Genomic DNA, 15,104 nt, shown 5'->3' on the forward strand with positions numbered 1-15,104 from the left:
ATGATTACATTAAAAAAATATCCTAAAACTTAAAACTTTAAATACTTGTACAAGATTTAAAATTGGTAGAAATAGTCTTAGCATAAACGCATACTATTACTGTCACAGTAATAATATATTATTATATCATCATTCGTAATTATATGGATAATTTTTAAAAGAAAATCAATATATGTATTTATAAATAATTAAAACACAGATTACTAATTCTGTTTTACATAATTTAGCTATTTACTAGCTCGAAAATATATTAAATGTGTCGAGACTAATATTATCGTTTGAGTTGAGTACCCAGGTCGATAGTTGTCAATCGCTCATTTTACTAGTGCGAGCGAGTAAGCGAGCTCTGCTAGCATAACGGCATCTCGCTCTTTTTTCCGTCTTAAAAATTTTATTTTTATTTCATAACAGACACACAATATAAAGTAATAATTATGCACAATTAGAGCATATGATCCCGTTTCATCCCATATCATAAAAATATAGATGCCCTTAGAAGGAAAAAATCAGTTTTAAAGCATTAATTGACAACCTAAATCTGTCAAGTCTAGCGCGATGCCGTCCTAACAGCGCGCGCTTTGACCATGTTCCGATGAAAAATTTTACAATAAACTTACACTTGTAAATTTAAGATTATTGAGTTATTTGCATAAGTTAAAAATTCAATATTACTGAAATGTGTTTAACAGAAGTCTTTTTACTATTAATAAATTTAAATTTTCAAAATTTGCTTGAACACAAAGCCAATAAATGCATTCAAAGTTTTGTCGACATATTGTCGACGTTCGAGTACAACGCTTAAAATACGATGTCGACACATAGTCGACTTACGAGCGCAAAGGGTTAACCTAGTTTCTCGCGTCTTTTTTTAATAAAAAAAACACTGAATGAAAACGTAAAATGTCCCATTGACATTTCTTTTAAATCAATCATTAAAGCTTTCTTAGAATCACAAAAAACTGTAGATATTGTTTTCTTTCATGCTGTCGAGACCTTTACCGGATTGATTGGCGTTAAAGGGGGGCACTTCTCCCCTTTAACGCCACTCAATCCATTTCCATTTACGTTCGGGGGCATAATAAAGCACCATTGTTTTATCTTCCGTGACGATCAAGTCTACGACTCCTTTCTCATTTTCACGGCAGAGCTCTAAAACTCGGCAGTAAATAGGACACCCATCTGTTATTGAACAGCTGAAAGGATTTTTGGCACTCTTACTTACATTTAATGGCAAGATCTACGATACTCTTGGTACGGCCTAAACTTGAATAATTTTATCGTTATTATATTTACTAGTCATCAAGCATCTGTGATATCTATATACAATTAATTTGTGACCTACATGCGTCACATCCTAAACATATTATAAACAATATGTTTACACATCAAGTCGTTATTTGACTCTGTTTATACAATTTTTTTGCATATTAGTCCGAAGTCGTCAACCCTTTTTATGTTAAATTACTTCCGTTTTAGGAAAGTATGGCAAGGGCGTTATGTTTTTATAAACGGATGATCGCATTGAACATATATTAAAATACCGGAAATAGACTCTCGCAGGTAAACATGATTATTACTACAATCATAAAATCTTTCGTCTGTTCAATGTATATGTACCTACTGCACCAGAACAGATAAAATCTTGTGTTAATTATTATTTATATTGTGAATTTTTTTTTATAATATTATTATATAAATACCAGCTCAAACAACTTTCTGGAAATTATTTTGTTCTGATTACGGACTTGTGAAAAAATATTTTTCGCGCCCTCAAATAAACGCGTTTTAGGATTTTGGATGTGAAATCACACCAGATCACGCCGTTGAATATTCATAGAACGTTTTATTTAAGGATCATCGCAATTTATATGCGAAATAGTGATTAGTAAAGCGTCTGCGTAAATATTCCATTTACCACGCATTAACGTATCCCCACAACTTGGTTACACAGGGTCGGTCGCAAGAGACACATTTAATATTAAACTAGATGCGGTCGCATAAGGATATAGCAACTAGCTAGTTGTGCTTATTGACATTAATTTCGCCAGTTTTCAAAGTTAGTACAACTCAGGTAAATTCACCCACACCTAGAAACGATTGAAATTCCTGTGTCGTTACAGGCAAGACCCATAAGGGCATAAATACGTGAAATTGCAATTAATTCCAGTGGTATAATTCTTGGCCCAGTTTCCTGTATATATGTGTATAAATTAAATTTGCTAGAATGTATGTATTGCGACAGAGAACAGACGTGTTTACCAGAGATTTGCAAACTTGTCTGAGAATTTCAGATAAATGTTTATCGGGTTTGATTAAACGCCAGCATAAGTAAGATATCAAAATTTTAAGAAATACTTTCAATAGAGATGTGTCACTATTTTTTTTTTCTCACATATATATAAATTAGAAAAAATAATACATTTAAAATTTATACAGATTAGTAATTTTAAAATTAAATTTTTTATATCCATATTAATAAATAATATAAGATTTGTAATATAATTAATTTTGGTACATATAATGTACAGTAAGACATTACAATTGCTACAATATAATCTTGTTTCTTTTCGAGTATTATTATTATTCTCTTTCCGCGAACAATGTAATATAAATTATTGTGTAAGCTTATATATTTTTTCTAAACAAAGGATTGAATTGATAAAATGTCTTTCCATTTAGTGTAACTGTTTAGGCAAAATGTAAGGATATGCTTTAATGTAATGTAATGGTATTTAATAAAAAAAACTTTTAAAAATTAAAAACTCAATACGAATTGCCTGATTTTTCATATACTGGACTCTAAATAACCCAACCTTACCAAATGATAATTGAACTCAAGAATTTAATTGACCCTTATTATTAAAAAACACTTAAATTTTCTCTTGATATTATCAACGGTAAATATACTATGGTGCTTATAATTTATGTCATAGATTGCTGATATCTAATTTTAAGTCAATTTTTGATTTTTTATACATACTGAAGTAGCTTATTATTATACATTTTTATACTTAATATGTACGACTTATCTCGATTTAAATTAATTGGCATAATATTCATCTGTGAGATTATGAAAATCTATGAAAACTTAATCTGTGAATATCCTTATAGGAATTATAATTATATAATAACTACTAATTTCGATCTCCCAGACACAATACAAATTGATAAACATAACTGTTTATATTTATATATTTATAAACCGACTATACCACTGGTTTATCGTGCTGGCCAAATATTAATAAGTTATTTACTACATAATTTAACGAAGCTTATTAAAAATAAACCCCTGACCATAAACATTAATTACGGAATCCAAAACTTTTTATCCATTTTTTCCTTATTTAGCATTAATTATTGTTATGTATGAAACATTTCCTAAATCCAAAGTTCATCTGGATTTTTTATCGTCATTTTTTTGCTTTCGCTTAATCATACTTTACACGGAGGTCGATATTATAATACTATACTATAATACTATATTGTCTCAATTAATCTTTTTCCCATTTAAGTAAGCAGTTTTTTTTGCAAAAAACATATAAAATGCTTGACACTTACGCATACTTAACGTGTCAAAGCAAATCAGCAAAAGTTGAGATCAGAGACTAGAGAGACTTATTATGATACATTCGCGTATTTAAAAATACAGCAACAAGGACTTATTTATCGGACTCGACCTTGTTAATCAACCTATACTGTTTATCTTCGCTGGTATAATTTGTGTGAGTTTAAATCATTCACACAATTTGTTATATCATTAAATTTTATTCTAACAATCGTTTCGAAATAATAAAAAATAAAGATTAAAAGTATCGAAAGTTGTACCACACACATTTTTTTCACAACAACGAAACAAAGATCTTGTGACCAAACAATTGCATTTAATATATAGACCACCTAATACAAAATCTGCTCTAAAACGTTAATTAACCATAAATACCTACTGCTCAAAAAAATACCCTCCGTTGGGAAAAAATGCGCGAAATACAATATGTATTGTTATTCTACTCTTGAAAACCAATCGCCAGAGTGATTATCTGGACCGTTTCTATTTTAAGGCGTAAACACATTTCGTAGGTGTGTCAAAAAAGCAATACAACTAGTACAAAAACATTCTCATCTGCGATTCATTAGAGCTATAAAATATTATCTTATAAAATCCTATTAAATATTTTTCTTTAAAATAATAGATTTAGTTGTTAAAAATTTCAAGATGTAATTTTTTTTAATAAAAACTTTGAAATTTATTACAATAATTTTATTCGAATGTTAATAACAAAAATAAATATATTATATATAAAAATATGTATAATTATATTATATTATTTTTTGATTCTTGATTTAAATAAATATTATTTACAAAATACAGATCAATTTAAAATTGCATTTAGGGAACAAAAAACGGAGGTACAATAATAAATATAATTAAAAAGAGGGGTTGGGTTTTTAAACTACAACAGTCAAATTTAAATTTTGATTAATATAAATATGGCAGATAAAAATATTGTTTGTAACAAAACTATTATGGTTGATAAATTTATAAGTTTTAAAATATTTCTGATAACTTATGCTACACCGCAGATGTAATTTTAATGAAGGTATATCTGAAAAATATTTAATTTTAGATATAACATATAAATAATAAAATCCACAGTCATGAAACCAAAGTAAAATTTTCCAGAACTACTTTTGTTTCGCCTATTGTCCGTAAGGGTGGGATAATAATAATATTTGCTTATCGTAAAAACACTTGAAACGGCTCACCCGTCCCAATATATTGATGATAACAAAAATGTGTTTTTACTATGAGGCAAAGAATTAACAGTAACCTTATGAATTGCCGAACATTGTCAACTCTCGCAAATTATAAACTTAAATGAATCATAAAATTGAGAATGAAATTTTATAATCTTCTATTTATGATTTCGCTTGATTGTAGGTGCAGAATTTGCTCTTTTCATATTTACAAAAGTTAGAATAAATATTGTATGTTACTTCTAAATCGATAATACATATTAATTAAATAATTAATTATGTGTAATTTCTATTAAAATTGCATTGGATTATTAAAAAAAATCTGTTCACATCTTTTCCTAGCTGTGCTAACCATCAACCGATGGATAACGAACAGCAAAACTCTAAAGATCATAAATCACTGACGGTAAACAATAAACAATAGACTTAAATGCCCTTTTTTGTGTAAGACAGTCCCTCGAGTATGCCTTGTGTATTTTTTGTAAATACTCATAAATGTGCCACAAAATTTACATTTTGAAACTGTCAAATAAATATTTCCTGTCTCTTTTCGATATACCGCTTTTACTACGTACTTAATCTTTAAATGGGTTTTGCGAAATAAAATAATTTTGCATCTTGAAATTTGTATATTATAATACATTTCACATGGAGAATGTACCTGTTAAAAATAACAGAATATTCGGTTCTTTCAAAAACGTTTGGGTACCCGGGTACCCAGTTTTGGTTCTACCCGGGACTCCACAAAATTACAGCTGACAATCGGACAGAGATCTAGGATGGGCAAATTTACTATTTGCTTGCGGGCGGTAAAATTAGTGTAAAGAAAAAAATATAAAAAGGCGTATATTGTCAACACTGCAGGTACTCAAAAAGTTGGGCGACCTTTCGATGAGATTGACAAATTACTGCAGATCCATTAAAATTAAAACATAACCAACGGTCATTTCTGGCGCACATCTTAATGCCTCTATATCCACAATCCAAATCACTACAAAAATATTTTTTGAAAGCTTTTATAAGCAGTGCCGGCCCGAAAATGTTCAGCGCACCGAGCTTAAAAAAAACAAAGATCATTTAAGATTTTTTTCCTTAGAAAGCTAAAAATTATCTCAGATTTTTTCAGAATGCCCACAGTATATGTTAATTTTTATGGAAGTAGCATAATTAAAGTTTAACTCAAAAAAACTCTGATGACGTTATAGATGGTTAAAAATAATTCAGGAACTCAAATTGTACTATTCGCTAACTACACCTGATCGTGTCAAAGGATTTATATTCACTATAAAAGCTAATTGTTATTTTTGTTTGGTTACCATAGCTACATATACATGGTAGTATTCCGTACACGTACACGTGCGAAATGACAAAACATTCACGTTTCCTCATCCAAAATTTCCATACCCGTTAATTTAGACACAACTATGACCATATGCAAATTTCTAGTTCCTAGCTAAAACAACGTGGAAAATAAAAATGAACATACTAATTTAGCACGCGAATTTTTTTATATACATATATATATATATATCAAGATAATTAATAATAAATAAACATATGGAAGTATTTTTTCGCGTTAAATATTTTTAAAAAACAACACCCATATACCTCAAGAGTCGCATTATATGATGTAAAAAACGCATATGTATGGATGGATGGATGAACACATGTACGAAAAACAAAATGAAATTTTGATATATCATAAATGTATACAAAGTAATCTTATACCGTCACAGATATTGAGCATTCCAGACGACATTCGCATAATTTTACATTTGCGATTTCATCAAACATCGCATACATTTCATTTCATTCCTCTTGGATCTCAGCATTGACAACTTGTGACAACGGTCGACTACCCTTCGTATTGTACCTATTTTTAACTATGCTAATCTTAAATTGACTTTATTTAAATATATGCACACAAATATTATCAAATAATATATTTCCTTGTTAGTCTAATAATTGACGCTAAATATGTACCATGCTAATTCGAGTTCATTCGAGATTAGTAAGGTTAATATACGGAACAATTACATGGGCCGCACGTGCTTAGATAACATAAATAAATTCTACGATTTGTGATTCTTATCTTGTCACGGTTGTGGCAAAGTTAATGAAGTAATGGCAAGCTTAAAAAAATATGCAAGAAGTGATCGAATTTTTTGGAACCTATCTATACTATAATTTAGAGTCGTTAAAAATTCAAAATAATCTTAAAGACATGCTAGGAATACAAATATTTTTATATATTATAATATCTCTTAAATATAAATTTAAATTTGTTTTTGGGAGACGAGAGTTGGTTAAAAGCTGGAGACGGAAAGGAATTTTTGTTTTACTTATATTGGAATTTCGTTTATCCACATCCTGTTGTCATACAAATTTAATAATACTATACCACAGTCGATCGATTTTAAACTATAGAAAAATCGAATAACACATGGTATGATATGTTTTATATTTATTATAAAAAGACTTTGCACTTAAATATTTATGTTATTATTTCTTGTGTTTCTTTTTTACACTATTTGTGTAATTTATCGCTAGCTTGAATGAGTGTGTGCTTAACAACCCATAACAGTGGGTTGAAACATTGCTCAATGAAAAGATCAAATCTCTGAAAAAGATTTTCCAAACTCCAGTGGAAGACAAAAAATGTAATTTCTTATTACAAAGCACGATACCTTAGAAATATGAAAATACTGTTATTTCCCCATGATATTTAAAATTAAAACCATATTTGGATATACCAAAATATATATAAATTTATTTAAATAATTTTTAAAAAATAATTAAATTGATCAGAAAAATTATTACATTAAAAAATTATTTTAAAACTTGAAAATTGTACAAGATTTAAAATTGGTAGGAATAGTCTTAGCATGAACGTATCTAAAGCTGATGTTGAACGTTCATTCAGGTCATTAGATCGCATTAAATACATAATAGAAATTTGATTTCCTATGGTGTACTAAATGCCCTTGCTGCACTATCAATCCAGAAAGAGTATAAAATAAATCAAATAATCAAACATTAAAATTAAAATTATATTAAAAAAATTGTTAAATTTACAATTTTCAGAGGGGACCATAAATGAACTTGTTTTAGAAACAATATTTTTATTAGCTTACAAATAATAATAACAAACTATTATGCTAATCTCTCTTAGTAAATTGATTAGTGTTTTTATAAATCGATATATTATACTCTGGGTATCTAGACAGTAAACGGATCTCTTGGTGCAGAGATATTATATTAGGTTACAATATTTACTTGGCGCACCATACCAATTTATTGTCATATTATTTAAGAAGATAATAAGATTCGTATTCATTATTTGCATAAAATATTGGCAAAATCCATCTTTTTTTAAGTGGTTAGATATCATTCCTACTACTATTACTGTCGGAGTAACAATAACATGGTTAATATCAAATTCATCGTCACTTCTTTAAACATCCATTATTATATCGTCATTCGTAATTATATGGATAAATTTTAAAAATAAAGCAATATATGTGCTTATAAGTAATTAAAACACAGATTACTAGTAGTGTTTTACATAACTTAGTAATTTACTAGCTCGAAAATACATCAAATGTGTAGAGACTAATATTATTATTTGAGTTGCGGCTAAAAATGTCGATACCCAAGTCGATAGTTGTCAATCGCTGATATTTATAGTGCGAGCGAGATAGCGAGCTCTGCTTGCATCTCGCTCTTTTTTTCCGTCATACTAAAATCGTTTTTATTTCATAACAGACACACAATATTAAGTGAGAAGTATGCACAATTAGAGCATATAATCCCGTTTTATCCCATATCATAAAAATATAGATACCCTTTGAAGGAAAAAATCATTAAGGAGCAATAATTGTAAAGTATCGCGTCGCAACCGTCCGGCCTTAACACCGCAACCGTCCGGCCATGTTCCGATGAAAATTTTTACAATAAACTTATACTCGTAAATTGAAGATTATTGAGTTATTTGCATAAGTTGAAAATTCAATATTACTAAAATGTGTTTACGGAAAGTTTTTTTACCATTTATAAATTGAAATTGGCAAAATTAGCTCGAAAGCAAAGCCAATAAATGCATTTCAAGTTTTGAGTGCAACGCGCTTGGAATACGATGTCGACCAATTGTCGAGTTACTAGCACAAAGGGTTAACTATATGACACAGAAAATTATAAAGACATTACCTTGTCAACTGCATGATTCCTAGAATTATAAATATCCTCGCGGGCTTCGCGCTTTCGGCGTGCCTTCCCCCGCGAGGCCCGCGGGGGAAGGGGACGGTTGCACGTCGCGTCTGTTGCACGCAGTGGAAAAATACTGGTGCAACGGTGCCTTGCATAGCAACAATATTAAAACACTAATTTGAATTATACACTGCTTAATTCTAACACATACACTGAATTACACTATCACTTTATAATTAAAAACATCGAAACGGATATTATTATTAAAAAAATAAGAACGAGAACACTTATTCGAGAAAAATGTAACAAAACAATTTATTCGACCGTTTACGACCACAGCCGCATAGCTACTGGTATTTTTTTTAAATATTTTTAGATGCATCCAGACAATTCAAGGTTATGCTTCATTAAAAATAACAAATGTCATTCACCTCTTTGTCTATTTTTAAAATATTTATCTCTAATTCGAATTATTTTAATGCAAGTTGTTTGTTTTTTTAATGCGAGAGTGACGCGAAGGTCACCTTGGTTGTTGTTGTTGACCTACTTAAAGTATTATGTCGATGATTTGAAGTTTATTTATATGAAAAATATTATTTAAATCTAATTTAAATGTGCCAAATTCACGACATTTTCAAATGACGTTCTTCCGTTAAAAATAGTGGAAAAAAATATATTTTTATTACATATTGATAATATGGGAATTAGTGGCGTGAGGTGACTTTGAAACAGGGCATGGGGTTAGAAGGGGGGAACAAAACTATATTTTTAAATTTATCTTCTTAATTTTATAAACATATTATGTATTTATTTTTTGAAAATTAATTTTATTCGACGCTCCTTCCTACAAATGTCAGCAATAACCGCATTATATAATATAATGTCTTTCTTTAATTTGTCTAAAAGTTTTTATTGTATTGGATTGTATCAGATGTTTTTTTTGCAAATAAATTAAATAAAAATGTCACTCACTAGAGTTGCACGGAATTTGATGTAGCTTATAAAATTTAAAATGGATTGATGTATTTTAGATTTTATCTGTTAATTTTAGTTAAAACTAACTTAAAACTTTACTATTTGTGCAGTTATTAAATATCATATTTTTTATTAAAAAGTATACATTTTTTTATATTTAATATGTACGACCTAGCTCAATTTTAAATAATTACGATATTGATTTGTGAGATTAGGAACATCTAGAAAATCTTTGAATATCGATTAATATTAAAATTATATAATAATCGCTAATTTCAATCTTCTAGACACAATAAAAATTTAAATCCAATATGAGATTCGAACCTAGGTTTTTCAGGTATTAGTCACCGACAATACTAGTATTTGTACAGAACATCTGCTATGAATAAGTTTCAAAATAATGTTATAAATAAATTTACTTATATAAATATATTATGTTTTTGATATTGTACTCTTAAACTCTTATAATTTATTTATAATTAATCAACTGTTTTTATTATATTTTTGTCAGTAGCTGCACATTATTTTGACTTATAATATACATCCATTGACAATATTATGGTCAAATAATAAGCTACTAGTTATTCAGTTGCGTTATTAAATTACCCATATACAACTGGATTACCACAACACAAATTATTCAATAGAACGTAATTGGATTTTGAAGCATTGAATACGTTTGATTGAGACAAATATCTGACTGCCATATTGCATTTGAGAATGCGTATTCTCAGAATCCCGTTTATTCTTAGCGATTTTACTTTACTTTGCGAAATTATAATTTGTATTAAATTAGTTACATAAGTTAATATCACGAGCATCCGAATACCTAAAAATAATTCAACAAAAAACGTTATATTTTATAGATGCGATGTAAGTAGGAATATGATTTAGTGGTCAATATAATATTAATATAAAAATACTGTAAAAAATATTTTGTAGTCAAAAATTATATATTATTTCCAAATTAATTGACGTGATTTCCTTAATGATAAAAAATATTTTTTAAATAAATAGAATTCGCAGTATTTTAAATGCTCAACTACAGAAGCTCTACTTTAAATAACGATTGTGAAAAATCGCAATTCCGAGAGAACACGAGAGTACTAAATTCAATTCGACAATGCGAAAAGGCTTCCGATGTGATTTAGACATTGAATACGCGAGAGGTCCATAGTATTTCGTTTTAAAGTACGTTTAAAGCCAATTTTGACACATTTCCTCTTGTCTTGAAAACGTAGATTATTAATTTCAAACAATGTGTTAAATTGTAGTTTTGACGTCACTTTATGAAATATTTATAATTAAATATATATTAACCTTTTCACCTATCTGTATAATATATTTTATGTTTTACATAATTAATTAACTTCAGGTAAAAAATGAATTGCGTTGTTCTAGAGAATTCCACCTTATATTATGTTTATTAATAATATTTAAGAATAACTTTCAAGCCTTCAATTAGAAAAGTTGTAATTCGTTTATTTACTAAATTGTTTATTTGCCATGACGTGTATAAATAGCAATGTAAAGGCAACATTTCTCTAAACTAAGTTAAGCTAACTTTGTGATGCAAATTATTATACTTATATGTATAATTTTAACAAATTATCAAGATGCTCGATTTCAGTTCAATATTTATATTTAATAAGTCCTGATTTTTCAAAAAGCATTCATGAGCATTTTTATCTAAGTAATATTTATTTTCGAGTCACGAAGAATACTTCAAACATGCGGAGAAAATGTGAGCACATTGGCAAAATATTCAAGTGATTGAAAACTAATCTTTTATGAAAATCAATATAGCTTTCAAATTCAAAAGTTGTATAAACAAATATATGTATTTTTTAATTAATTAGTTTAAATCATTTTATGATTTAGTACATACTTTAAAATGTAACAGTTTTTTTTACATACGTTCTGATATACAATTTTTTACACTGGTGGTTTATTGACAATAAATCTTTATTAAAACGACATTTTTAATTAATTTGTATTTAGTTCATTAGACACAACAGATGGTCTTACAATAATTTATTTATGTTTAATAAACATAATTTAAATTCACACCATTACATTACCATTATATTTTTACCATAAACAGAAATAAGTAGGCGATTAATTTTAATCCTCGTGAATGACATTTTTTTCTGTTTTTGGTTATTCAAAGTTAATTAAAATTATTTCTGATGGATAGCTCAAAATGCCTGCTTTTCTTAAGTTAATATTTTTATTGTAGAAAGATTTGTTGCAATATTTAATGATTTTGTATGAAACTTGTGAGACTTATACAAGTACTGAGTGAAGGCTATTTGCTCAATACCTTTTAAAAACACATTTTAAGCACACGCTGCAAGCACAACGTTGCTGCAACTACTTAATACCTTATGAAATCTGCCACATTCTGAATATTCTAAATATATATACAAATGTATATTCAGTATATTCATAAAATAAACAATAATATTTTATTTAATATTGAGACTTTCATCAGAAGCATAATGAAATTCTTTTTTTTTTAATATATTCCATTACACTTTATGTTAATTGTATAAATTTTCGTTTGTGTTTTCCATTAATAAAATAATCATTTAACAAAATCCAATCCCACATTGCCCTAATTTCAACGTGCCGAAAACACAGAGTAGTGCTTTCCCCGATCAGTGGAAAATTTCGTTCCGGAATAGTTCGCCGGAAAAATCACACAGACGATTGACCGCGTAAAATGAAGCTGGAAATGAAATCGCTGTATCGCTGTATCGCTGACGATTTTCCGTTTTTTATATATATATATATTATATATAGGTGGGGTAAGATTGGGTTGGGAAGAATTTCGCTCTCGGATGTTTGTAAACAATTAAAATCCTCCGACTCCCCGGGGATCCGAAAAAACTCTTCATCCGTCTAATCCCCGTCGGCGTCGCGGCATCACTTTATAAAAATGTTTCAAAGTGTTAGAAAGTCGGTGTTTGTCATCTTCAAAGAGTGAGGCATAAGATGCGAGAACGTGAGAGTTGCGAATTAATGGTACGGCGAATACCGTTTAGTAAATATAATATAATATGAAACTATTTTTAAATTAAAATTTCTTCTTTACTTACACCGGATGTCGCAACAGGACATTAAGTTTTTTAAATCGTAAGGAATAAAAAAAACTATTACTCTGCACTAAAATTATTATAGCAGGAGTGGCATTAAATTTACCTTTATAATTTTTTTTGTAACAATTTATATGTTTATTTAATTTAAATTACAAAAAAAATTCAGTCGTACAAATGTTTGTTCAATATTATTCGCTGTCCTGTGTTGATCCAAATTTTAACAATTTAAGTTTGAGCCTGTGAATGTTTTTAACTTCAAAGTCCTTCTAACGACTATTTTGAATATATTTAAAGAAAAACCAATTCGTCTCGAAAATTAGAACTAACAATAGAAGAGACTAAACAATTACATTAATATTTAGTAATATTTTGCAGATTACCTATTAACACATTTGTCCCGAGTAAACGTCCAATTAGTAACGTAAAAAACCTACTATTTGTTTAAAAATTATGCGCGGTAAACATTTTTCTCTACCCTGCGCAAAAGAATATTGTTTTTCTACCCCTTTGTTAACGATCGCCGGATTAGTTATTTGACAGTTTTATTTTTAATTCGTTAACACAAAAATTCTGTTTATTCCGTTAAATAAAATCAATTTCAATACGTCAAGTAAAGAACATGTATCAAATTTATACCTAGCTTATGGATATCTTTGGATTGCGTATAGTCTGACATTTATTTTATTATTATTTTCATCCTGTTACATAGTGCTTTGTTATTGCTTCTTTAATGACTGCCTGTATGGATTACTTAACTAAGATAACATTTCTTAAGAAATTTATCGTCACAACGATTTTATTACTATCTGATTTAAATATAAAGTTATACGCTGATTTAAAATCACGATTATTTTACAATACTATAATACCTTCTAAGTTTTTTTTCTATCTAGCTTTATTAGTTTGATAATAAATTTATTTTTATACATTTTTGTAATTGGTATAAAAACATTTTAAAATTTGTGTTTTTGTACAGTAATATAAAATATTACAAGAAACTGACAAGACTACTTGTCTCGATATACTTGTGCAAGGGTTTGATTAAAAAGCGCAGTCTATTCCGGCCTCACTTCTCAGCTGTCATCTGTCAATGATGCCTATAAAGGGCAACGTCACAAATGAGCGCGGACAAATTGGCGTGCGTCAAAAGAGCGCTGCATTATAAGCGCTGCGTCAAAAGAGCGTTTACCAAAGTAGCGCTGTAACAAAATAGCGTGCGTCAGACAGCCATATGAGCGTTTGACAAAAGAGAGCACGTGATAAGAGCGCAAAAATACTTTGAGAAAATCAAGTAATGAATATTTTAGGAATTAGGGCTACAAAATATATGTAAATTGTGAGAAATTTCAAAAAATAAAAATTTACGAGTTATAGGCGGTAAAATTAGTATTTTATGTGCCAGAGCGTAATGACTATTAAAATGATTAGTCAATAAAAACATTATTATTTATTAATTATTACGTACATACTCAAGTATGGCTCCCCATCCCCATACGTACGATATACATATATTTTTATTAAAATGAAACGCTGGTTTTGAATTTATCATTAGATTTGTTTCATTAAATTGACAAATAATTGTCGACTCGACTAGCAATAAATGCGTACAGTTATAGGGCAGGTATATTAATTATATGTGATAAATAAAATATAATATTCAATTTTCACAGAATTTACGCGGTTGGATTTTGGGGTCCTTCGGCTTAAGGAATTGATGGAAGGAACACGAAATTCACAAAAAAATAGTTTAATCGTAATCGCGAAAAATTTAGGTCTCTAGTAATAACACATTAAAACTAAATATCAGACTAATAAAAGAATCATAAAGATTCACCAATTACTACTTTAGGTCTTATTATCGTATTCATAATTTTAATTTTACTTTAGTATTTAAAAAATCGTAAGTAACTCCCTTTTTGATAATTATACAATATGATTAAATTGAATTCAGCAAAATTAATGTTTTAACTATTTTTAGATTTTAATAATATTTTTCATATAAATAAACTTTAAATCTTCGACATTATACTTTAAATAGGTCAACAACAACAGCAAGGTGACCTTCGC

General features: G+C 28.5%; 2 protein-coding genes across 3 annotated transcripts in view; one reads left to right on the top strand and one right to left on the bottom strand.

Moving 5' to 3' along the window:
- The window catches only part of LOC148228059 (uncharacterized), a 339,858-nt gene extending 330,564 nt beyond the window's left edge, over positions 1–9,294 (bottom strand). For both annotated transcript variants that reach the window (XM_088201006.1, XM_088201007.1), the window contains exon 1: positions 8,962–9,294. In XM_088201006.1, the coding sequence (XP_088057132.1) occupies positions 8,962–9,116 (155 nt within the window). In that variant the 5' untranslated portion in view covers positions 9,117–9,294. The remainder of the gene's footprint in view (positions 1–8,961) is intronic.
- LOC148228061 (tachykinin-like peptides receptor 99D) overlaps positions 1–15,104 on the top strand; it is a 267,821-nt gene that overhangs the window by 201,398 nt on the left and 51,319 nt on the right. The gene's annotated exons all lie outside the window — the stretch shown is intronic.

Source organism: Plectrocnemia conspersa, unplaced genomic scaffold (genome assembly GCF_051122295.1).
Source record: "Plectrocnemia conspersa isolate PC_06_02 unplaced genomic scaffold, ASM5112229v1 ptg000012l, whole genome shotgun sequence".
Classification (NCBI taxonomy): Eukaryota; Metazoa; Arthropoda; class Insecta; order Trichoptera; family Polycentropodidae; genus Plectrocnemia; species Plectrocnemia conspersa.